The 26,076-nt window shown below is 45.7% G+C and overlaps 2 protein-coding genes across 3 annotated transcripts; both read left to right on the forward strand.

Annotated features, from left to right (window-relative positions):
• The first annotated feature begins 1,912 nt into the window (after positions 1 to 1,912).
• Positions 1,913 to 7,058, forward strand: ccn1l2 (cellular communication network factor 1, like 2). Of its 2 annotated transcripts, none has more exons than XM_035536292.1 (7): positions 1,913 to 1,989; positions 2,599 to 2,785; positions 2,925 to 3,010; positions 3,875 to 4,088; positions 4,331 to 4,672; positions 5,028 to 5,227; positions 5,659 to 7,058. In XM_035536292.1, the coding sequence occupies exons 3-7, from the start codon at positions 2,957 to 2,959 to the stop codon at positions 5,962 to 5,964; spliced, it is 1,116 nt and encodes a 371-aa protein (XP_035392185.1). In that variant the 5' UTR covers positions 1,913 to 1,989; positions 2,599 to 2,785; positions 2,925 to 2,956; the 3' UTR covers positions 5,965 to 7,058. The 2 variants fall into 2 exon arrangements, with proteins under 2 accessions (XP_035392185.1, XP_026879982.2); XM_027024181.2 differs by having other exon boundaries at positions 2,930 to 3,010.
• Positions 7,059 to 9,092: 2,034 nt separating this feature from the next.
• Positions 9,093 to 13,657, forward strand: si:dkey-90l8.3 (LIM domain transcription factor LMO4-B). The gene is made up of 5 exons (XM_027024163.2): positions 9,093 to 9,393; positions 10,796 to 11,012; positions 11,972 to 12,068; positions 12,650 to 12,799; positions 13,045 to 13,657. Exons 2-5 carry the CDS (start codon positions 10,798 to 10,800, stop codon positions 13,051 to 13,053), a joined length of 471 nt encoding a protein of 156 aa, XP_026879964.2. The 5' UTR covers positions 9,093 to 9,393; positions 10,796 to 10,797; the 3' UTR covers positions 13,054 to 13,657.
• Positions 13,658 to 26,076: the final 12,419 nt, after the last annotated feature.

Below are 26,076 nucleotides of genomic sequence, written 5' to 3' on the forward strand. Positions count from 1 at the left end.
GTGTGTGTGTGTCTCGACCAGCTGTAGTGTGTGTGTGTGTGTGTCTTGACTAGCTGTAGTGTGTGTGTGTGTGTGTGTGTGTGTGTGTGTGTGTGTCTCGACCAGCTGTAGTGTGTGGGTGTGTGTGTGTCTCGACCAGCTGTAGTGTGTGTGTGTGTGTGTGTGTCTTGACTAGCTGTAGCGTGTGTGTGTGTGTGTGTGTGTGTGTGTGTGTGTGTGTGTCTCGACCAGCTGTAGTGTGTGGGTGTGTGTGTCTTGACTAGCTGTAGCGTGTGTGTGTGTGTGTGTGTGTGTGTGTGTGTGTGTGTGTGTGTGTGTGTGTGTGTGTGTGTGTGTCTCGACCAGCTGTAGTATGCACCCTTCTAAGATCCGACCTACTGCTGATAAAAAGTGTTACCAATGTCTGGGCTGGATTCAGACCAGCTGAGGGCCAAATGCTCTTCCCATCTCCCTGGTTGTCTTTCCATCTCACTCTCAGTCTCCTTACCATGCTGTTTTATAGCGCAGCCCCACCACCTCCACACACACACACACACACACGTGCACTTACACTCATGCTGCAATCACACACGGTGCCCCTTCTTCCTGTCTTGGTATGTTGTCAGAAGGCATATGCAAACATCCTGCTTTTGTGGGAAAAGAATTTTTGGAATTCCGATCATCACTGCTGCCCTGGAGCTCATCGGGGGCTCTAACACAGGTTGCACCTGTAGACAGGGGGCTCCTCCCTCCGCATGGCTCGGACTGTTGTTTTTATATATAAATGTATAGTGCTGACCATATACACACATGCACATATGTACCTGTGCGCACACACGCAAACCTTCAAAAGCTAAGCCCTAAGTAGTAAAGTGTATGCACACACCCAAAAACACACAAAATACTCAATATGCTGCTACGTTTATGGGAATAAGCATCTAGTACCTGTTGCTTACCCAGTTCACAGTTCACACACGGACACGTGAACAGGTGTGTGGACACCCACACACACCCGCACACCCGCTCACTACCTCCCTGCTGTTCAGGTCAGGCTTCACTCTTTCAGATCCTCCTCAGCGGCACATACACGTCTGTTTGTCTCGGATCACTCAGCCCTAACGACCGCCGTACAGCCTCGGCAAACTTGCAGACAGATCTGTAAGGGATATGCATTCAGTAATGGACATTCATTCATAAATAGATGTATGTTCGTGAAACAACATACACATGGCAATAGGCATGCATTTAGTAATGGACAAGCATTGAGAAAGCATAGCAGTGCTCATTATTGATTACCTTTTTCTCCCGGAGATCACGGTAACCTGGAGAGATGTGTGATCCTAGTCTAAAAGTTATATTAGAAGTGATGTTTTTCAGTACTAAGCATTCTTTTGTTAGACGGACTGTGCACTCTAACGCAGTTGTGGACCATTCCTGTAGTTCTTATCTGTGTGGGTGTTTTAAGCCAAGTAAAGGCAGTATAAGGAGACACTAGTGCAGACAAGGAGTTATTTAAAAAATGCTTTGTAAAGCATTTGTGATCTCAAAAAAAAAGCCAACACCTAAATATCTGAACTAGCTTACTTTTAAACGAGACACCATCAGGCCTGCACTGGGATCATGTTAACACAGACCTACTCTCAGATCATGTTAACACAGTCAGGCCTACGCTCGGGTCATGCTATCACCCTCAGGCCTACACTCGGATGTACAGTAGGCCTACGCCCGGATCGTGCTAACACCATCAGGCCTACTCTCGAATCATACACATCCATCCTAACTGTGTGGCTGACATATTCGGTGCCGGAAAGACAGGACACATCGAGTGTCTCAGCTCTTTCTTGGTGAAGTCCTCATTCTCGGTGATGTCCTGGTTTTCTGGCCTGCTCAGGTTCAGCGCGAGCCTGAGTGTGAGCCTGCTTCCCTGGGCACAGCAGAAGACAGCTTCCAGGCCTTCCACACATGACAATGGAAATGGATCATTTTCCTGTCCACAACTTGGGAACCAGTGTGAGTAACCGGTTTCCTGAAAAGCATAAATGTGTTTGTGTGCGTGTGTGAGATTCTGTTTGGCATTGTAAATGTGATTGTGTGTGCGTACGTGCGCGCGCGTGTGTGTGTGTTTAGAATTTGTCGAAAACCTGTCGAGTTGTTTATGGGGATTTTCTTCTCCATTTGCATCACTGCTTCCTATTACAAAGGAAAAGCATTCAGTAGGCGGAGTTCCCTCCCTCCTTCCCTGCTCATTTGTTCCACTATAACACACGTTTATGGACTCTTCCCTGCTCTGGTCCTGAAGACAGGACACAGCAACAATGCCTTCATTAAATAAATGATGGTTTAAGAGCAGGTAGTGCTCATTTTAAAATATGCATGTGGTTACCTCACACTAAACACAAAATGAAACCCTCCACATACATGTCTTCTTCTTAGCACTGTTATAACTTAAATTGAAAGATTTATGTTCTGTGTGTGTGTGTGTGTGTGTATGTGTGTGTGTTCCTTGCTCTCGTCTGTGTGTGCTTATGTCAGAAGGGGCCTCTCTCTCTCTCTCTCTCTCTCTCTCTCTCTCTCTCTCTCTTTCTCTATCCCCCCCCCCCCCCCCCCCCCCCCCATTAGCCCCACTCCCTCCTGCTATAAGGTGACCTGCACCAGCTGTAATTCCCCTAAGGCTGGACTGGGCTCTGTGAGTTCTACACTGACACTAGCTCTCTTTGGAATTAACTCTGCAGTTGTAGCTCTTTCCTCACCTCCCAGTGTCAAACCAAGGAGAAAAACAGGTCAACAGAATCCTCCGTGGATAGCCGTGAGTACCCGTGCTGGAGTCGTGGGCTGGCTCGGTTCTTTGAAGCTTTTTTTTTTTTTTTTCCTGAATTGGTCCTCTTTTCATCATTACCTGGAATATCGTGTTTGTTTTTCTCTCTGGGGAACTTGATATTTACAAGGACAGTTCTAAAATTCTCCCAAGACTGGAAGCATGAAAGCGGTTCTGGTTATTGTCCTGCTGGCAGCCTTCCGTGCTGCTGAGAACGTGAGTATACAGGATCCGCTGTGACATTTACGGATGTCTACGTTTCAGAAGTGCTGTAGGCACTGTGTGTGCAGTACACTTCATTCAGATGTTTCACATTGCAACATGCTCGCGCTTAAGTTCCTTGGTGCTTGGCTGGTACACAGCATATCTCTTACATGGTACAAGAGTCAGTTGTAATATTTCAATTCTTATTGCCAGCACGAGTGTAATTTGGAATAATGCCTGCAGTCAGAAATGACATCACTGAAATCCACAAATTCTTCATGGGTTCTCTTAATAATATGCATAAGATGTCTATAGATATTGTAAGTTTGGGAAATAAGACAATACTCAGACAATGACCTTCACTAGGAAGCACACATCTGATCGTCAATATCATTAATTTGAAACACCATTCCTGGCGAAGGCTACTGATTCCTAAATACACGCAGTCCCCTGGGCTGAATGACAACATAAGTTCATATAAGTTCAGCTTTCATCAGGAAAAGCCCTTGTGATGTACTCATGTGAGTACATGCGATAGGAGCTTGGGCCAGCAGTTCCTTAAGGGATATTTACTACTAGTGAATACCGCCTGTTAGGAGGTTTATCACCATATTGCTCTGTGGGAGTAACACGGGGTCATTTTTCTTGTCAAGACTATCACTTTTCATCCAAATATATGATAAAATCTCACTTTGTAATCAGCTGCAGTTTCATACCACAAGAATCGGTTTGCTAATTCCATGCGGCCTGTAATCATCACTTATATAAACTCTCTATCGTTACTGAATGGTTTTATCTGACTGGTGACTTCAGTACATTATGTCATTATGAGCTGTTCCCTCATTCGCTCTCCTTCCCCCTGCTGTGATTTGCCAGGTGGCAGGAGGCTGTTCTATGCCATGCTCCTGCCCCCCATCCCCTCCCTCCTGTTCAGTGGGAGTGAGCTGGGTGCTGGATGAGTGCGACTGCTGTAAGGTGTGTGCCCAGCAGTTCAACCAGGACTGTGGCCCAGACAAACCTTGCGACCACATCAAGGGCCTGCACTGCCACCTAGGGGCTGGAGGAGACCCTCACCGCGGACTCTGCAGAGGTGATCATGGACAGGGCAAGGGCTGTGTGCAAATATGGTTTTAAATTATTAGTGGAATATTAAATTATATTAAATAAAAATCAGTATTTTAGTACTTGGACTTAGTGTGTCCACTGTTGACAAATAGACGCTCTGTACAGATTGAGTAATTACAAATTTAATAAATCTTACCAAATGTGTGTGTGTGTGTGTGTGTGTGTGTGTGTGTGTGTGTGTCTGCGCGCACGCATCTATTCCCTCAGCTGCCACCCAGGGTCGTCCGTGTGAGTTTGGCGGGCGGGTGTTCCAGCATGGCGAGGATTTCCAGCACAGCTGCGAGCACCAGTGCAGCTGCACGGACGGCGTGGTGGGCTGCATGCCCCTCTGCCCTCGGCTGCTGCCCCTGCCCGACGTGCACTGCGCCAGCCCCCATCTGGAGACGCTGCCCGGGCACTGCTGTGAGCGCTGGGTGTGCGACCACGACGACGACAATCGCATCGGAGAAGACTCTTCGCCCCCAGTCTCCCTCTCTCACACCAACCACATCAGCAAACTGGTACGGGTGCTCGGTGGCCACAAGGCCAACGGAGGAGACGCGTTCCAAGGTATGACCGCTCGAAACTCTTTAAGTCACTGCTGAGAAGTGTTGACCATATCGCATTTTTACAGTGATGCCATAACTTCATCGAAAGACAAACTTCTAAATTACAGCAAGTGTGGTATAATGAAGGCCCTTAACCCTCAGTTGCTCAAGTTGTACTCAGTCATAATGTAAGTCGCTTTGGATAAAAGTGTCAGCTAAATGCCATAAATGTAAATGTATATGTAAATGAACCACAGGAGAGCTCAATTCTTATAATATGTATGGTATGTATAGCAAATTACACCCAGTGGGGTTCTGAGTGCTCTGTGGATGGTAACTGCATTGCTCAAATATGCATTCTGACCCGTTTTGTGCAGAATGGGCGTCTGCACCCGTGCGGCAAGTCCCCTCCCCTTCGTCCGAGTGCTACCTGCAGACCACAGACTGGTCCCAGTGCTCATCCACCTGTGGGTTTGGCATTTCCAGCCGCGTCACCAACAACAACCCACGGTGCAAACTGGCCCGGGAAACACGCCTCTGTCAGGTCCGCGAGTGTGACATCACCCCTGCAGTCAGGGTAAGGGATCCATCCATGTCTGCACTACAGATATACACATAGGAGTGTTTTTATGCAGATTAGGTTGATGACAAATATTCCTTCCGCATTTAAGCGTGCAGTCAATGGCCAGATCTAAAGTTGTATTTTTATAAGTTTTAAGGAGTTTTATGTATTTAGGTCACTTTTGTTCAGATAAAGACATGCATTTATTACTGTACTCCCAGAGTAAAAAACTGGACCCTTAAAAGCTGGTCTGGTTTCTTCTAATCCTTGGTAATTGCTGTTGTTATTATATGTCTACAATTTAGCAAATCACAAGGGATATCAGAGGTAGAAGAAATTTGCAGAGTGCGTAGCACGTGACACAGAGTGAATCACCTCAGCACGGACCTTGAATGTTTATGGTGCCAAGAAATCGCTAACATATAACTGTTTCCTTGGCTGTGCAGAAAGGGAAGAAGTGCAGGCGGGCCGTGAGGTCGCGGGAGCCCGAACAGATCACGTTCGCTGGCTGCAGCACAGTCAGGCGCTACAGACCGAGGACGTGCGGCGCGTGCACGGACGGCAGGTGCTGCCGGCCGTCGGAGTCGCGCACCGTGCGTCTGCGCTTCCGCTGCCCGGGCGGGGAGAGCGTCGCACGGAACGTCATGTGGATCCAGCGTTGCCGCTGCAGCAGGAGCTACTGCAACGGCGACGGGGATGACGCGGCTCCTTCCGTTAGCCTGCACAACGACATACACACATTCTCCCGCTGATCACACTCGATGACCACGGCCGCTCGGAATCGCCTGCACTCCCTGCTCTTAAGTCCAACGAAGACATCCTAGCGAGAGTGCTCAGCAAGACAGAAGACGCACCCCCTTCCCGACCGTCATTCCTAAGACCTCTCTCTATCTCCATAACTCCAGGCAGACTTACGTGTAGAACATGAGTTTGTACTTTATTACTTTATACTTATGCTGCCTCACAAAGGGGTCCTTCCCCTCTGCTTAAATTAAGCCATCCAGAGACTGTTCTAAGATCAGCCCCTGGCCCTCCGAGGAGACTCTTAACAGCTTCTTTCTGCTGTTGGCACACTGACACCAACGAAGCCCTCAAACTGAACACAGCAGCAGGTGATGATCCATTGGACTTCTGGTTGTCATTCCTGTATAAATGCAAATGTCAGGCCTTTCCAGAGCCAAAAACGCTTGTTGCATAATAATTAGACAAGGAACTTTAGTGATTTATTCTCTGTACCTGACTTCCACATTTTTCTTAATAGTGACTTCCTATCGTACTTGGTAGGTAATGATGCACTAGCTCCCTGCAACCAGTGAACGGAGACAGCAGTGGATCACGGACATAACTGTAGGCACGATTTAGCCTTCCACAATGTTAATGACACGAGGTGGATTCACCAAGACCGATACTGACAGATTAGTCAGAATTCCAGAAGAGTGAGATAAATACTTTTTTTTTTTTTAATTATCATTATTGTAATGCATTGTCAGTTCTCTGCTGTGCTAATATGCAGTCTCACTTAAAAGCTACAGGAGTACAGATATTTTCTTGTGATATTTTTAAAGATATTTTCCAAGACAGATTACACTGTAATGTACATGGATGAGTGGTCTGTAAAAGAGACTGTATTAAGTTGTGTGTGTTTATCTTGAGCCTTGTTTCTTTCTGTAGTGGACAAGCTTCACTGCTGGCAGAGTGGCAGTGCTTTCGAAGAGACTGCTCTTTTTTTCGGGGCGTGTTTTACATTCTCTCACGCGCTCACTTGTACAGGAGCGAACAGTTTATGCATTTACTGTGTCTGCTATGAAAGATTTTACCCTTCACTGTAAAGGTTCAGTGCAGTATATTAAATACACTACTTAAAGGAGACCGTTTCTTTGATTTGTCTGATAGAGGTGATAGACAGACTGAAGGTGAGTGAAGGTTTTGTGTCGCTGTGTGTTTCATTTCAGGTTCTCTTGTGCTTTTCCTCCTTCTGCACACAATACAACTTGGCAGCACAAACATCACAGCCTGCTCCAAAATTCCATACGGACCGCCGCTATCACTCCCTTTCCTTTCTCACCATTCCATTCTGCAAAAAATTCCACCCAGACATGTGCTCCATCCACACACACACACACACTCAACTAAGCACAGGCAAACCACATCACACCTATCTACCACAACACTGCAGGAAGTCGGAATATGTTACATTGACGCAGGATGCAGACATATCCGGAAAAGGTTTGATTTCAAGGTGAAAACATTATTTGTCCAGACACAGGAATGAAGCTTTCCTCCTGGCTCAGGCTTGTAAGGTTGTTGCGCTGTACACACCTGCACAGTAACTCAGCATAGACCGAAAATGATGACGCCCTCACAAAATTAAAAACTTCATGTTAATCAGCTCATACAGGTAAAAATGACAGGATTCTATTAGCAGAGAATTTCCTAATTGTCAACTGGAAGTCAGGCCGCTGTAAGAGAGGTCAAAGGGCCATGGCGCATAAAGTTATCTCCATGACTACGGCCATACTATCCACTCACTAGTGTCACGCGTAAGGTAAATTGCAGTTCTGTCTTCTGTATTTACCCTGAACCTCTGTGAGCCTAAAGGTCTGACATGTTTGCGAAAAGGAGACTGAAAGACCCTGCCGCAGTGGACGTGGATGGCCGACAGAGTTGTTGCAAACTTACCACGGTGTCCCTTGACGACAGTGAGCGCGTCACAAATGGCCAGGGCAGTGAGGCATGGAGGGGGTGGAGTCGGGGGCGTGGCCAGGAGGGCCGACACTCCCATGACGTGTCCTAGGCGCCCCCTAGTGAGAAGCCCGTGCCATGCTGGAGTGTGGATGAGCAGTCGCTGCTGACTTAATGTTTTCGGAAAATATGTAAGAAAACACTTTCCGTGATAAAATAAACATTTCAATGGATCAGTAGTACAGCATGCGTGCACTCCTCAGATGCCCCGAGAGAGGGGTACCATCTTAGATTCTTGGCAAATATGTCCAGCGTTTCAGTGGGGATACATATAATACACTGGAAAATATGCTTTACTGTGTGGTTATGCCATACTGCCACTGAAATAAAAACATATGTAAGACTAGAATCCTTTATAATGAATAAACAAACGACAAACCAAGCAAATCTATTATCCAGCGAAATATGTCACTGATTACAAAACAGAAGAAAGTGACCATAACCAATATTGCACTGGGAGTTTCGAAACTTTCATACGGTCACGAGTTAATGCGAGGTATTAACTCAGACATACAGGCTGTGCACATTGAATCTGTGCTGCACCCTAGTGGAATAATCTTGAAAGAACAACCCCTTTTAAGTATTACGTTTACGTCTGAAAACATTTTAACGGACTTGAATTCATTTTGAAATACTCCTGTAAATTCTTTTTTACAGCATTGTTATTGTTACTGAGTCATAAGTGTATCCTGTCTTAAAGTTTGGCAGGTGTGAAGAGAAGCTCCAATTTGATTTAATTTTTGCTTTATAGGCTACACGAGTCGGCGGTGGTGTATATACTAAAGCTAATACTATATTAAAATTGTAAATACTTTATACAAGCAAGTCTATGGAGGACCACACCGATTTACTGGAATCTGATCTGATAAAAAGCCGTTTGAACAAAAAATAGTATACACTGAGTTCTATATGATACTTTGAGATGGGCTATAATCTCCTGTAGTTTCAGTTTAACACGTAGATCGTCCAGTACAATATTATGGAAAAAATAACTCAGACATGACTATAATGTACAAGAATGGGCGTGCTTTCGTGTGTCACGCCCGCAGATTTCATTGGCTGCACACGCTACAACTCCATCGTGTCACAGCGAAGCGCTATAAATAACGCTCAGACCGCGCAGCTCTGGTTTAGCGCAGTTGCAACAGCGATGTGGCGCTGACGTCTGCGGGAAAACGCGCACGTCCAAAAACGTTGTCTAGACTAAAGCAGTCAGTCGTTTTTTTCTGTTGGTGCGTTTTGTTCAGCTGACTAAAACGACCGGCCTGCTGAAGCGTGATCCACTTTCGTGACCCACCGTAAATTAAAATTGCGTTGTTTTTTTTTTTTGCTGGTTATTGTGGACGTTATTGCTTCCGTAAGAAAACTGCTACCATATCCTTTAGCGTCTTCTCTTCGGATAAACAGCTGGTCACTTCGTCTCAAAACAAAAGTTAAAGGTGAGTGAGTAGCTTGACTCTCATTTCCCACTATAGAGTTTAGTACGAAGTTTAAGGTGTATTCTGTAAATGCTCTCAAACGACACCTGGTCAAGAACAAGCTGTCAGTCTTCTGTATTTCTGTTGGTTCTGCATACACTCAATAGTGTTAGTTTTGTAGCAGTCAGACCAGGTTACCTTGGGGGGGATTGCCCATAGATGTCACATCATATTGGATTATGACTGGTATAGCTTTTGTCCATAATTGGTAATTTTTTTTTCTTTTCTTTAAGCTTCTTTGTTGTTGTTTAACTGTGGATCGTTGATGATAAACAGCCAGTTTGGAAACAATACCATTCTTTCTAAAAGTTAATGACTTTAGCCTAGGGTTGGACCGCCAACATGAACGCCAACGCAGTCTTCATCGCTTCAGCTACAGTGGTCCACAAAACTGGTTAAATAGGAAGGCTGATCTAAAGCGTCCAAACCGTTTAATTGGATCCAACATGAGGGTTAAAGAACCGTCGTCTGTCATTCAGTTCCACAACCTGTACAAGTACAAAGTATTTTTACGACTGTAGATGAGCAGCGATGTTGACTAATTAGCAGTAAGCTTGGTAGCCTCTTGCTGAGCTACCCGCAGTTCTTTCACTTGCGACCACACAGTTGAGTTCATCTGACAAATGTTTACATATCAGATTACATAGGATATGATGAGAGACCCATTCTTATCAAGTCCTAATCTAGGTATGCCTTAAATGAGCTGCCGTCTTGCAGCGGTCTACAGTCGCTAACATGATCATTAATAAACGTACAGGTTTATTCATTTTTACAGGCTAATGGTTGCATGAAGGCTTTCTGAGTACAGTGCCCAGGGCTAGAGAAGTGTAATAGATGTGTATCCCCATAAAATGTCGGGTCCCCTCATTCTTATCTTGTTACTTTGTCCGTAGAGCATATACATGGAGGGCCACTATCATTTTAATATGTATGCTTTTTAATGGAGAGGTAAATAAGTTCAGGTTCCTTCACACAGATGAATGGATGACTGAATGAATGTATGGGCAATTGTATCGTCTGAGCTGCTTCAGTCTTAAAGTCCGTTACTTTGTATACAGACTTTTCCTTTTTCAAGGTTCTTTATGTACACTGATTTGGGGCGAATTAAAATGGGCGTGTTAATCTCGAATGTTGTCAGACTTCTATCACTCATTCTGTTAACCGACAAAAATACTGCTGCTTTTTAATCTCACACACCATCACCAGTTTGCCTACAGTGAGCTGTTCTCTTGGCTCACTGATTCTACCAGGTCGTTTCCTACAGAAGGCAGGCTAGCTCTCGGTCTCCCACTGATTCGTCCGAGGGCCAGTGCTGGGTGGCTGGTCCATCCGGGCTCAACGCTAACGCTGTGCTCTTCCGCAGGCATGGTGAACAGCCAGGCGGCGGGTGGCGGGTGCCCGTCGCGGGCCTGCGCCGGCTGCGGCGGGCGCATCTCGGACCGCTTCCTGCTCTTCTCCATGGAACGCTACTGGCACACGCGCTGCCTCAAGTGCTCGTGTTGCCAGGCGCAGCTGGGCGAGATCGGCACCACCTGCTACAGCAAAGCGGGCATGATCCTCTGCAGGAACGACTACATCAGGTCAGATGGCAAGGCCTCGCCCCAAACACGACACACGAAACCGGGGGGATTCCTCCACTCCTGCACCCCCCTCCCCCCCCCAGACATGGAATAATATATGTATGTATATTTATGAAGCGTCATGCACCTTAAGGGAATATTCCAACGGTTTTCAATCTAATCTTTCTGCTGCATCTGAAGCATGTGGTTGATTACAATGTATGATGATTGACACGCTTCTAGCGAGCGCTTCGGGAAGTTAAGTGTTGTATGGATTTTTCCCATCTGTCCAAGTCCAGGGAAATGTGTCTAAAATATTCCCTACTCTGGCACATAGAGTAGGTTCAAGGCGTGTTCCTTTAACACACCCGAGTTTTCTAATGGCAGAACCGGGTGTTTTGAACTTGAGTTTCGTGAAGGCACGATCCGTAAGACGAGGTAGCAGCTACTGATGAGTCCGGAGAACCTCCTCTCTGCTCCTCTGCCACAGCCTGTTTGGTTTATACACTCCCCTAAATCCAATTATACCCATCCTTCTGAACCATTTAGCCTCAGCACTTAATACAAGGGCAGAGGGAAACTGGGCAACGTCTGCGCAGGGCTTCCAGATTTACAGTGCAAACGAACCAGCTGAAGTTCCTGTGTAGCGGGCTAGTCTGTGCCGGTAGACATGCCACACTCCCTGGACTCTGCGGCAGGCCGATTTCTGCATGCACTGGGGACACTGTGATCTGTGCACTCTCGGCCGCAGAACCGACCGCGTCGTGCAGAACGTGGAGCTGCGGCTTCAAAGGGCCGAAGGGGGAAAATCTTGTGATCTGCCGAGTTTTGATCTGATGAGGCTGGGGCGCCTAATGGTGTGCTCATTATGCGTGAGCTGTCTTGCTGGTGGTCTTTAAAACTGAGATGGTCCCTGATGTAGCACTTGAGTATAATGACATACTCCAGCTAACTGATGTATGCAATTATTTGTGTTTCAGGTTGTTTGGGCATACAGGAGCATGCAACGCATGTGGTCAGTCCATTCCTGCCAGTGAGATGGTGATGAAAGCTCAGGGCAACGTCTACCACCTCAAGGTTAGTCCTGTGGTTAGCCTGTTAACACCACGTCAGAAAACATGTTTATTACGTCCACCTCTCTGTTTTGATGTAATAACATAACAGCACAAGGGCAAAGGTGTGCAAACCCTCCTGTAGCAGACAGAGCTCATTAGGTACATGCCAGAAAAACGGAAATATTATTTTAAGTGCTGGAGTGATTCTGCCCAGATGGGTTTTCGAAGGGGGATTTCCCTCCTCTGCCCTGGAGTCCTACGCTGTATTTGTAAGGAAGCAGGAGTGTGTTGTCTTTATGGTCAGGATTCCTGTGGTTTTACTACTCAACACCTCGTGCTAAAAGAAATGCAGCCTAACATCTGATAAGGGAGCAAAAGAACAGCTGATCATTCCCAGAACTGCTTAAACACTATTGTGCATTCTCTGGAAATGCATTAGAAAGGAATGCTGTTTGCAGCTGATCCGGGTCGCGTGTTCTCCCTGTTGGCATTTATTAGCTATTTATAAAGTTCACGTCTTTCTTGAGTGAAGTGCCCCTGCAAGAACCCGTAATCTTGCTGCATCTCAATGGGCTTTGGTGGGACCATCTCTTTCTGTTTCAGTGTTTCTCCTGCGCGACGTGCAGACACCGGCTGGTCCCTGGTGACCGCTTCCACTACATCAACGGCACCATCTTCTGTGAACACGACCGGCCAGGAGGCACTCCGATCGGCTCCCATTTGCAGGGCAACCCTGTGCTGCCTGACCAAAAAGTGAGTGAGGACCCACGCAGCACTGCCCATTTTTGCTCGAGCCTTGTCATAACACTGCCCTCAAAAGCGGTCAGTTGAAGAAAAGCCTCGAGTCTTTGCAGTTCCTTTGTCCTTTGAGTTCACATCAATGATTTGTGTTGCTGTTTTGTGTTCCTTTGTCCGTTTTGGCATGACAGAGTCGCAGCAGAGTCGTCGTTGTGTTGGTGGATGTGGCTGTTCACTAAAGTGATGTCTTGTCTTGGCAGGTTTGTTGAAATCCTCCTCTCCTCTGCTCCCGACGGCCCTCCTGAGGAGCTCCTCACCAGCTGTCCTACACTTCCTCTGATGCACTTGTACTCACAGGCCAAAAGGTCGCTCCAGCCTTCCTGGATGGCCCCTCCACAGAAACCATCCCTTCCTTCCGCTCCGAACAGCGACCGAGCGCTCCAGCTTCCGGGAATGCTCCCATGAGATGCAATATTCCCGAGGATATGCAAGACTCTCTTTGGCTCGAAGTTGAATCTGACTTTTTTTTTCTTTTTTTTTCCCCCCTTTTTTTGCCACTTGCACAAAACTGAACCATCCGTCAGAGTCCCTCCTGCTATTCTGCAGGGTGGCATGTTCGATGTGGCTTTCCTTACACAGTACTGCAGAGCTTGTCCTCTGTCTGCACGTCAGCGTGTGCGGGTTTTGTAGCCAGTGTAAATGCAGCATGTTCCCACCCTTTTGGACGTTGCTCAGGGTGTGGAGATGTAAATACTTATTTAAATCTTTTATATATATACACTCATATATAACGTTGCGCTGTTATGGTTGTCATATGGTCAATACAACACTTATTTAAGATGTAAAAATATACAATAAATTCAGTTCAGAATACTCATGGTACCTTTTTTACAATGCAGGTGACACTCGTTTATTGTTTATTGCTGTTTTTCGCCTACTGATCAGCTTCACTGTCAATGGTGCAAAACTGATTACCCAAAGGACTCGAAACAATTCAACTTGAGCTTGGACCATTACAGAAGCAATTAAGTGTGTGCACACGCAGACGCTATTGTGTGGCTGTGTGTGTGTGCTATCTGCGATTACTTTTGCACTGGGGAGGCTGAACTTTGCTCTGATCCTGTGTTTGAATTTAATAAAGTCTAATCTGCAGCCTAGCTAATTAAGAGAGGCTCACTGCTTTCGATTCACTGCCTCATAACAATCACACCCGTTAACTGTTTACCATGTTGCAATCAAAGTACACAACACAACTCCCCCCTGCCCTCCCCATCCTGTTCCCATAGCAACCCCCAGCCCTATCTCTGAGCATGCTGACAAATTCTTTGATTCAGTATTTAAACTATAGTAGCTCAAAGTCACTTTGGCTTTTACCTCACATATTCATGAGTTGTGTTTTAATTCTCAGAGGAGTGCAAGTGTTTGTCCTCTCAGATCCCTACAAACTTTTTAATGTTCAAGTTCCTAAACTGATGACGACCATTTAGAAATGACGTACTGCACTGAGCCGTTGGCTGTTATGTAGTAAAAATGACTGCATAATGTCTTCTTATTAAAAGTTCAGTACATTCTTTTGGTGTTGTACAAGGGCTGTGGTGTGGTGAGTTCAAAAAGTGGTAAATGTTGTTCAAGTACCATTCCCAATCAAAAAGGATGGCTTCTTGGTGTTCAGAAGAAATCTGCCATGGTGTCAGTAGAGGTTCTCATTGTGGCTCGTTTATTTATTTATTCCACCTTCTATTGAAAACAATTCAGGCAAATTCATTAAATTATGCAAATGATCACGATTACAATTATCTTCATATCTGGATAAGTAAGGAAATAAAAACCTCGGCACAATTCGAGTCCCACTGTGCTGCGACTCGCACGTCAGATTCAAACCAATCAAGCCTCATCTGCATATTGCTAATTAGCCAGGCATATTCAGATGCCAATTAGCAGGTCTAGGAGAAAAAGCCTCTTAGCCGACGAGCTTTATCCTCGATCAGAAAAAGTTTGCAGGTGTATGGATCGCTGTGCGGCTTCTGTCATGGAAAAAGTGTTTATCCTCACTAATTAATCATATTAACACATGCAAATGAGTCTAATTGCTTGAGCTTATACGCCTCACACTGTGAAAGACAGAGAAAGAGAGCGAGGGGAAAAAAAGGCAAGAATATTTTAAACGCTAACCACAGAGAGCAGACTTCTGCGCCTCTTTGCAGCGTTTAGGGCGGAAGTGGAGAAGGTACGTGTGGCACCTCTTGATACGCATCTTTTAATACAGTCACATGCCTACGTTCTTGAAACGGTTAAGCACAAGCCAGAGTTTTATGGCGCATGCATACATGCACTACCTTCTTGAGCCTGCATGTGAGGACAATTTTCCGAACAGTACGCGTTACATAAGAGACTATAGACCCTCGATATTAGCTCAGAGTCCTGTAGGTCACTGCAGGGCAGCAAAAGCTGCATGCACTGCCAGGTTCGTGTCAGACAGGAACTTTCTTGAACACGTCTTCTAGGGTGTGAGCTCTAGCCTAATGACATGCGCGCTCCCGTTGAGCGGGCGTGGGGACCTACGTGTCACAGAGACGGTCCTGACAACTGTGAACTTAGCAGAGCTGAGAATGTCAGAGAAGGAGCTGGGGAGGGGGGGCTTTCACTGCCCAATCAGAATGCTTTGAATAATTAAGGCGATCGGCTTAATTAGCTCAATTACGTTAATTTGACCACGGAACATGGCCATATGGTGAAAGGAAACAAAAGAGGGGGGAACTAATTAAAAGTAAAATAATGAGGATTTTAATTAAGCTTTTCCCCAGACGTGGGTGAATGGGGATCTGGAGCAGGAGAGAGTAATTAAAGAAGTGTAGCGCTGGCGACATTCTCCTCTCTCTCTCTCTCTCTCTCTCTCTCTCTCTCTCTCTCTCTCAGAACCGTGAGGGCTCAATCGGCCTAATTAAATCTGTAAATAAATTAGCTACATGGAAGCCTGCTTGAGTTGACACCCCACCCACCCACCCACACACACACACACACACACACACACACATATACACACACACACACACACACACACACACACACACACACACACACACACACACTCTTTCTATATCTGTCTTTCATTTGCGGCAGAGCATGACAAAAGGGTGGGGTTGAGGTCTGGTACTGATTTGTTATTGTCTAATGTAGTTGACAATGTGGCCATGGGTGAACTAACTACAAGTGTTCTATGAGTCAGATTTGTCCATTATGTATTCATATGGCTCATATGGATCCTTTGTTATATAACCTAAGCTAGCACACAGTGTGATTTGTCTTGATATTTGCATGTGTGTGTGCCTGTGTGTGTGTGTGTGTGTGTGTGTGTGTGTGTGTGTTCAATTGTGTTAGCATGTTTAATCAAACTCCTCGTTGCATTTGAACGTCCGCTGTCACTTGCCGGGGGGGGTTCGGGTTTTTTTGGGGGGGGTGCTTATTTTCTTACGAGGTACATTGCATCACCAAACCCTTTGTAGCCCCGGTGCCATGCAAGATTAGTTCTGATGAAATATTGTCTGCCCGTGCGTTGAAGCCCTTGGCTCTAACGAGGCCTTTTGTCATTAGGTGTCATTACCATGGACCATGATCATGTCTTTGCTACTGTGCCTTTTTAATTAGATTACGCATTCAGATTGACAACTGACTCATTTGCATTTTAAATGGACGTATGGCTTTGGTGCTGCCCGGGCCTTTAATGCAGACCGTTTCAGAGACACCAGGCAGGAGAAGGAGTCCACACCAGGCTCACAGTGACCTAAAGCTGCATGGCTGAATGATGACAATAGGAAGGTCTGTGTAATAATAATACAGGCCTCATTCAGGCCTGTGCTAGCTTCTTTTTTTGGGAGGGGGGGGTGGCCTTATTTAGACATTTTGCCTGTTTTAGCGATGTGATAGAATAAGTGTGGCGAGGGGCGTGGCGAGCATGATGCCCCACAGGAAGGCCAGGAACTGCTGATCACCTGGGAGGTGAACGTGCATCGAAAGGAGACCCACATCATAATGAAACCAACACAAACGCACATGCACTGGTCAGTTTTACTCCATGCCGTAACGCCCTTGGCATTACCTGCTTGAGTACCACACAACCACACACACGTCCGGAGGACCACAGAGAGCCTCTGGGTGGCGAGTGTCCGGCGGTTATGGCCTGCGGGTCTCTGCTTGGAGGGCAGCAGAAACAAAGCGCTTGGTCATTAATAGAAACGCGCTGCTGTCTCAAAGCATGCATGGATGGACACCGTCCGGATGAAGAAGTGTCTAAATTCTCAATGCTAAAACTACAACAGAATTTAATTATACCACAGGGCAGTAAGTGATATGAGGAAGGTCTTTGATACCATTTGTTACACTGTGTATGATGGTGTATCACTGAGGCCTAATTGTGTGTGAGACAGAAGAAGTGAAAGAGCTCTCTGAAGTCTCTGCTCCCCCTCAAGGCTCGTGTAGTTCTCACTCTCTCTCCCTCCTCTCCATCTCTAGCCAAGGTGAGTAAGACTGTTCATTAGCACCCCGCGGAGAGGAACAGATGCAGTACGAAACACCTTCATAAACACGTACACACAAGCGCACACACATGCACACGCACGCGCGTGCATGCTGAGAGCCGCGTTCAGCACCGGAACGCACAATTAACGTTCTGAGTGGGCGAACGCGGTGGTTCGGAGCTGTTGGCACGTGTCCTGTGCACGGTGCAGCTGCTCTGCTAGCCTGGCGCTGCCAGCACTCTTCCGAGGGCCCTCCGCCGCTGATCCATCACCATTTCCGCAGTCTGCGGAGCCAGAGGAATATGTCTGTATCTCCTTTTGATATCTGTGTGTAAGCTGGCTGGTGTAATGCGCAGTCCAGTTACTGGGTCTTTCTTTGTCTGCACCTTCTTCTCCTCTGTTAGATCGAAACAAAAGCACGAAAGGCCTTATCTGTGTATTTAGGCTCCAATTTAGGTTTTCTCTTTCTCTTTCTTACAAGCACGCGCATGCACACACATACTCTAGCGTGCCGTTACTCAGAATCAGGCAGCCGAAATGTCAGTTAGTGGTCTGACATTTTACCAGAGAGATAGCGCTGCACGCAGCAGCGAGAGGAGTAGCGAGACCCTCACCTCCCTGGCTGGACCCGGACCAAGGTGGCCACAGAGGTGCCTGATAGAGGCATGGAAGGGGCTTGCATGGGCAGCGGAGAGGGCAGCTGTGAAAGAGGGGTCCTAACCGCAGGCCTCGAGAAGTACTCTGGGAAATGCTGCCCAGGCTCTCAGCTAGAGATAAGGCTCAAAACCCGGCCCTGTTCTCCTCTTAGGCCTGCGTGGAAATGCCAGGGCTCAAATGTGGCTCAAGGGCAGTGTGTGTGTGTGTGTGTGTGCGTGTGTGTGCGTGTGCGTGTGTGTGTGTGCATGTGCGTGCGTGCGTGTGTGTGCGTGTGTGTGTGTGTGTGTGCATGTGCGTGCGTGCGTGTGTGTGTGTGCATGTGCGTGTGTGTGTGTGTGTGTGTGTGTGTGTGTGTTTGTGTGTAAAATGCCAGTACAGCTCCTCATAGGGAGCCCCACGTTACTGAACCACAGAGCTCCTTTCTTGGTTATCGCCTGTCACACACCTGCTCAGACAGACAATAAGGGGCCACAGCAGGGTGTCTGTGGGGGGGGGCATGTATTTAGCACTTTGCGGGGACCGAATATTTCCAGTGATGAGAGGAAAAGATGAAAAAGTTAAAGTTCAGATATGTTTTTGTTTTTGTTTTTTTTAAATAACAGAACAATATAACCACGTCCAAAACATGTAGGTAACAAGACAAGTAAAATATCTCACATATGTTTTCAGTCTATCCAGGTAGCCATTTAATTTGTACCCATTATAAAACACAGGGCAGGAAATATGTTCACCTTGAGAATAGTAGGCAGAAATAACAGGAAGAAATTTTGCAATATTTTTGTAACCATAAATTGTGCGTGTGTGCGTGCGTGCGTGCATGCGTGTGTATTCACACACGTTTGGGGGTGTGTACCTCATGTATGTGCACGTGTGGTGTTCATTATTGTATGCTCTTGTGAATGACTGCGTGTGTGGTTTGTGTGTATTATTGTATAAGTCACTAAGGAGTTCTGATAAGCTGGATGGAGCCAGACAGCAGACACAGTACAGGAGACCAGCCGATGACTGCACTGATACAGAGGCCTGGTAATAGTGCTCTGTCTCTCTCTCTCTCTCTCTCTCTCTCTCTCTGTCTCTCTCTCTCTCCATTTGCATTCCTTTTCTTCCTCTCTGTTTCTGTTTTTCCTCATTCTGCCATTTTTCGTCTGTCACCTCTTTGGTTTTTTAATGATGCTGATATTTGCTTCATGTAGCGTTATTGCAGGGTAGGGGTTTGTGTGTGTGCGTGTTTGCTTGGCGGTATGCGATCAAACCTCGCATTCCACATTGCTAACCAGGACGTCCATGAGATGGAATCTTCTCAAAACTCTGTAGCGATAGTGATCAGCAGAAGAGGAGAGGATGGGGTGGTGTGAACCAAACATGGGGAGTGGACCGGCCCCCAGCGCATCCTAAAGCAGAACACGAAAGAGAAGGAGCTGACAGGGATTGGCCGTGCTGAACCTTGACCGTAAGACTCAGTGGTGCTAGGAAAAGTCATTCATAACAGTGGCAGAATATTTCTACTGTTCTCTCTCTCTCTCTCTCTCTCTCTCTCTCTCTCTCTCTCTCTGTCCCTCACTCACTCTCCTTCCCTATCTCTCTGTTTCTCTATTTCAATTCTGTTCATTTCAAAAGGCTTCATTTATTTGTCCAGTGTTACTCTGCCGACATTAAGTAGTCCCTAAATGACAACATGACAATGAGCTATAAAGAAAATCAGACCCCGTCCTTAACTGTCAATTCTAGATATAGGATGTAATTAAATTTGGCCTATCAGAGCAGGCGGTCAGCCATGCACTTCAGGAGCAGTTTACAGCAGAAGTATTTCACCACAGGCCCCAGATCCAGTTCGCATTCCTGGATTTTTTAGTCAGTGGTAGACTGGTAAACAGTATATATAACTAGTTGGCCACTTTGCCATCACATCTAGCTGATAGGTAAGCAAAGAGTGGATAATCTGGAGTAACTGAACCTCATGGACTGTGAGTTGAATACTAAATGAACTACTGGTTTTTATACAATCTAGGACTGGATCCAGGAGTCAAAATCAACTGGGATCTTGTTTGAAACCAAGCAAGTTGCAAGCCGCCACTCAAACCATCTGTGTTTTGAATGAAAACCAAACTGATGCACCGACTGAAACAGGATCCAGTCCTAAATGATGCAATGTTAGAGTTTGCACTGCGCTTCACTTTAATTCCAGTACACCACCACACACGAGACGTGTGAACACTCAGTTTAAGTGCTTAATTAATCTGATGACAGCAGACGTGTTCAGTTAGACTTCACTTTTACGTGTATCAACCACATTATCTGAGTAGCTACTGAACTGCTGAATTGGTGTGTATGTGGGGATATTACGCAGTCTGCATCATCTCGGGTCCATTGTAAAAATAGGCCTACTATATTCTGCCAGTGGAATCGTGTTACAGAGGACAGCGACCATTACTTAAACACCTAATCACCTAATAAAATATGATCCTCAATGCAGACTGATGAGAGAGAGAGAGAGAGAGAGAGAGAGAGAGAGAGAGAGAGAGAGAGAGAGAGAGAGAGAGGGAGAGAGAGGGAGGGAGAGAGAGGGAGCAGTTGTTTATGGCTTAGATGAAGTGGACCATCACAAAAGGAGTCAAGCAGAGGCCGGCAGCATGATAGAGTGATTACAGGAGAGGGAGAGAGAGGTGGGGAGAATGGGAGAGAGATGGAGAGAGAGGATGAGAGGGGGGGAGCGAGGGAGTGAGAGGGAGGGAGAGAGAGAGAGAGAGAGAGAGAGAGCGGTTACCATAGTTTTGCTTCTCTTCACGGAACACAGCATGCTTTTCCAAAACAGTGAAATATCACTGGGAGACAAAGAAACACTGCTGCTTGTTCAAGTAAGCTGTATCTCCAAATCAAAATACACATGGATATAGTGGGCTGGTACAAAGCATCTCGTTCAGTTGTCATACTACCAGTTCCATTAATAGCACATGACCTTGTTTCTGTTTTATTTATTTAAACATATACGTTGGCCATAGCAACAGGGACAGGATCGTACTGTAGTTTGTGGGGTTTGTACATGAGTGCAGGCACAATCAGATCTGCTACCATGATAATGGGTGCTACACCATGCAGGAAGCCCTGTGAACGACTGGTTGGCATTTGGAAAGAACCAACAAACCAAAACAAATCAAAGCATAAACAAAAAAGACGGACTGGTGACACACACAGCAAGCCTACTGCGCTTTGCACAAGAGACGTCTGCTCCAGTGTTGATGAATCTGGGCTAGTAAGTCATCTATAATTGCTTAAATTACTTAAACTGTGTGTGCCTTTGGGAAAATAGCAAACTAAATGCACGCAAAGTTTTCTGTATGTTTGTGCATTGATTAAATTACACCTTACTGTCCAAAATTGCAAGAACATATATCAATGACATCTGCACTCATATTACGTCAGCGCCAAAATCTAAAAATCTAAACTAAACTAAAAATCAAAATCTAAAATAAACAGATTATTGCAATCTAAATTAACATAACAGCATATTCTGAAAGAGAATGCCATGAAGAAATCTGCAACAACTGTTGCCATCTGGCGGCATATTATATACCTCTACATCTCTTACTACAGTACACTGCAGTTACTCACCTAGAATCTTCTTTGGACAGATAAGAAAGTTAATTACACCCTGCAACAGCCCTAAACAAGACAATACAACAGTACTTAAACACACAATAGTACTTAAAAACACCATACAGTGCTAAACTACACTATACAACACTAAACTATACAACACTGCAACCCTACACTGTACAATAGTGCTACACTACACCATGCAACAGTGCTAAATTACTCTATACAAAACACCCCAAAACTAGGGAGCTCAGTGGTGAAAAATGTTGGTTTTAAACCGTCCATAAATTATGTGCAGGCAATCCAAAGTTCAGTTGAATTTCAGGCCACAAGCAAAAAAAAAAAACATCCTAAAGGACGATGAGAACGGAGGCTATTGACAGCTAAGGCAAATCACTTCAACCTCATACGCCTCGTAAACCTCTTCAGCCTCATACGCCTCATAAACCACTTCAACCTCATATACCTCTTAAAACCACTTTAGCCTCATACGCCTCATAAAACCACTTCAGCCTCATACGACTCGTAAAACCACTTCAACCTCATACGCCTCATAAAACCTCTTCAGCCTCATACGCCTCATAAACCACTTCAACCTCATATACCTCTTAAAACCACTTTAGCCTCATAAGACCACTTCAACCTCATACGCCTCGTAAACCTCATGCTCACCGTCCTGTTGGGCTGCGAGGTGCAGAGCTTTGGTGCTCAGCCAAACCCAGTGTAACAACTTGGTCACTTTAATTCTGCTGTTCCAGTGCTGGAAGGCAAAATGTGGTGTGTGTGACATCTCTATCTGTCTGTGAAGATCACATCTTCTTGCAGCGGTGTGTGGTGTTTTTGCAGTCTCCGGTCCTCCAGAGCTCATCGTTGTGCTCCCAAGAGCAGCGTATGCTCGCGTCCCATCTGGACTGCGGGGTGCTTGGGGGGTCGGCGCCGGGGCTGCTGGGATGGCTTTTCTATCACGGCTTTAATTGTGTAGGTGAGTCTGAGCTTTGAGTGCAGCGGCTAATTGGCTGCAAATGGGTCCATCTGCTTTGATTTGCAGTTCAGTGAGACAGCACAGGGACAGAAGCAGTGCTCTCTCTCTCCCTCTCTCTTCCTCTCTTCGAAATCAAAAGAAAAAATAAATATGTATGTATATATGTATGTATGTACGTACATACACATGCATACATACAGTACTATGCCAAAGTCTTACGCACACATGATGTTTAAAGTTATTCATCAGAGCAACAAATGTTTAAATGGTCCCACTGGGAACTCTTCCAAGTTTCTGCTTTTGATCTTGGCTGCCTTTTGTTCTTTTCCTTCTCTAAGTGATCCCACAGAGCTTCCGTTAGTCTGAGGGTGTGGCTCTCTTATACCGGGGGTGTGGCTCTCTTACATTGAGGGCGTGGCTCACTTATGTGGAGAGTGTGGCTCTTATGTGGAGGGTGTGGCTCCCTTACATTGAGGGCGTGGCTCACTTATGTGGAGAGTGTGTTGAGTGTGTTGACTTATATTGATGCTGAGGGTGTGGTTCTGTTCTTCCTGTTCTCTAAGTGAACAGATGCAGGTCTTAATTGTCTTTCAGTGCATCTGAAATCTATATTATATGTCTTTTTGCCCACTGAAAGCACACTGTTGGACTAGTGGCACACAGAATCTATCATTTCCAGTAAATAACATACAAATGTAATGTGATTTATTACATTGTCTTAATTTACATTAAGCAAATGTAATTTATTCATGTTCATTTGCATAAGCATTTTAATGCGGACCAGATAAGTAGCTTATATTTTCACGGACTGTTACAATAAGTTACAATAGGTGCAATAACACAGTAACAAGGTAACATTTAAAACTGTTTAATCTGTTCAGTCTGCAGCTAGGAAATATAGCATCATTCAAAACTAAACTACATTATTTACTGTATTATTAGTACTTTTATCTGTGTGTGTGTGTGTTTAGTCTGGCACTTTGTGTGTGTGGGTAGAGCCCAGTGATGTGAATAAGATCCTGACCTGTGTGGTGTAATTTAGTCTTCCCACACTATCCTGGCACAGTCGTTCTCTCTGGTCTACAGAGATCAGGAGCTCCAGGGGTGGTAGTCAGTCGTTTATGTTCAGAATGGTACATATGAAATCAATTCAAAAATAGCATTGTGAAAATAACGAACTGCTATGGGCCGCAGTCTACACAGTTGCTGTCAGTGGAGAGGGTGCAAAGCATCTCCTTACATGTTAAACTGAGTTAAAATAACCTTTTCTAGGTTATAATGGCACTTTGGCAACAGTGTCAGAGTGTGTGTGTGTGTGTGTGTGTGTGTGAGAGAGAGAGAGAGAGATGAGCTGTTTGACACCTGTGTGCTTTCCTTAGGCTGTGAGCACTCCTCCCCCCACCCCACACACACACACAAACCCCCCCCCACACACACACACGTGCACGCGCGCGCACACACACACTTTAGGCATGCATATATGTTTGTCTTAATTTGATCTGACACTCGCAGGTTCCGGCTGTGAATGAAACGCCGATCTCGGTTATAAGTAATTCTAAACTTTAAAAAGAACAATCTAAACGCTGTGGGCAAATCAAGCAAAAAAGTTTGATCTAGATGAACCCACTGCACGCAACATCTGACTACCGTGTGTGGAGAGAGGGAGAGATGCAGCGAGATTAACTGTGTGGGAGGCGATGAGGACTTGAGAAAAAGAGAGTTTGAAGCCACATATTCATTTCTCTGCAGTAATTAATTTTCTAATTAGCATGAGCCTGCACTTGTAACAGATATGGCACATCAGACCTCACGTCAACACTCACTTTGTACTCGGCAGAGCATCCATCCTCAAGACGGCAGACAGAGCTCACAGTCTGAGTTGAAATGACTTGTTTGGATATTTGTTCGGAGTCACTAATGGTAGAACGAATACTTTTTTTTTTTTTTTTTTGCACGACAGCCTTGCTCGATGTTTTATTTAAAAGTCTAAAGGAGATTAATTAATTTCGTTTACCAAGGTTCAGGGTTCATGGTTCGATTTAGGAATTGGCACAGTACTATATAATCTACAGAAGTTCATTTGAAGTCCCTCCAATGGTGATAATATATGAATGTATATATGTGTGTGTGTGTATGTGTGGGCTGAGTGTGAGGGAGTTAAAAGTGTGAAGGGCAGGCTCTGTTACATTAGATGGTCCTCTCTCAAACAGTGTCCTCACAGTTGCACTTGTTATACTAATAGGGTGTGTTGGCTATTAATACCCATATCTCATTACCAGGCTTGTACTCTTCATGGGAGATTTTGAATCCCAAAATTGTACCCTCCTGCTCCAATGTGTCACATACATGTTGGGTTTTTCGTACTGTATTAGATTGTCGTTCATAGCTTATCCTCTCACAGCCAGGCCCGTGCAATCATGTGCTTGTCTTTTTAAAATGACAGATATATCTATTATAAGTTTACATTTTCAAGGTAATTATATGCACAATTAAATGTGTCATACGTATCTCATGTGGGGAAATAAGCCTTCTGTAAATTTGTCTTTGGTCTGGAAATCTTAAGAGCTACAACCAAAGAGAGGGGCGGAGATCAATACTAGCGTTCTCCACCCAAGGAGCCCCGATTACGGCCAAACTACCCGAATTATTTCTCCTGCTGAGCTATGAGACACAATGGCACAGCGTCAATGCCTGCAATCTGTGACAGCGGGGCGTGTACGCGTGTGCGGCCCGGAGCTGCGCTGGTGTGTGTTATCCTGCGGGCAGACGGTAATTGGGACACCACCAGTTTGCATCCATTCAGTTCGGTGGAGTGAGGACGAAGTAGGGTAGGGCCTTTTAAAACGCTACAAAAAGGCCTTTGTTAGGTCTGCTAAGTGTGTGCGGGAGAGAGATGCAGAGAGCGCACGACAGAGGGAGAGAGCCAGAGCTGTACCGAGAGTGCCAGGCTGATAGATTTGTGTCTTTGGGTACTGAAGGGGGAGCAAACCGTAAGGTGGGATCGGTATTTTCAATTACTGGAGAATTCGGTGTAATTTCATCCATTCAGGGAGGCAGACCCTGACTGGGTGAGAAATGGGGGGTCTGAGAGAGGCGGCAGTGATGACCGATACCGTCCCGCTGTTGCTCGAGCGGGCAAGGCCCCGACAGCTATACCTTAGTCACCTTCAGCTCACTATGGAACGAAGGGCCTGAATCTGAGCGCGTGCTTTGTTCAGAGTTCGGAGAAGTTGTCTTAGAGCCTGAACCTCGTGACAACCTTGCAGGTGCTCGGATGGGCCGACAGCAAGTTCATTAGGACGAAAGTCATAACGCAGCGAGCCTGAAAACTGACAATGAGTGATCGACTTATGTTATGTTGTTGATTATGTCCATGATAGAGTCTCATGTGAGTCTGTTAGACACAGCAGTGGAGATATTCGAAGGCCTAATAAACCACTATAGGAACAGGTTCTTACCCTGCACGTCCTGCGAGCTCAACTCAATTCAATTTCTGTATTCTGATTCTGTATTTCCTAATTGCTGCTCTACCTCGGCAGGACCAG

This window comes from Electrophorus electricus, chromosome 18 (assembly GCF_013358815.1).
Source record: "Electrophorus electricus isolate fEleEle1 chromosome 18, fEleEle1.pri, whole genome shotgun sequence".
Lineage (NCBI taxonomy): Eukaryota > Metazoa > Chordata > Actinopteri > Gymnotiformes > Gymnotidae > Electrophorus > Electrophorus electricus.

Bases quoted from the DNA above. Each gene is read 5' to 3' on its own strand.
- ccn1l2 (XM_035536292.1), top strand. From the start codon at position 2,957: ATGAAAGCGGTTCTGGTTATTGTCCTGCTGGCAGCCTTCCGTGCTGCT. The intron at 3,011-3,874 runs GTGAGTATACAG...GTGATTTGCCAG, and splicing joins CCTTCCGTGCTGCTGAGAAC to GTGGCAGGAGGCTGTTCTAT. The intron at 5,228-5,658 runs GTAAGGGATCCA...TTGGCTGTGCAG, and splicing joins ACATCACCCCTGCAGTCAGG to AAAGGGAAGAAGTGCAGGCG.
- si:dkey-90l8.3 (XM_027024163.2), top strand. From the start codon at position 10,798: ATGGTGAACAGCCAGGCGGCGGGTGGCGGGTGCCCGTCGCGGGCCTGC. The intron at 11,013-11,971 runs GTCAGATGGCAA...TTTGTGTTTCAG, and splicing joins TGCAGGAACGACTACATCAG to GTTGTTTGGGCATACAGGAG. The intron at 12,069-12,649 runs GTTAGTCCTGTG...TTTCTGTTTCAG, and splicing joins GCAACGTCTACCACCTCAAG to TGTTTCTCCTGCGCGACGTG.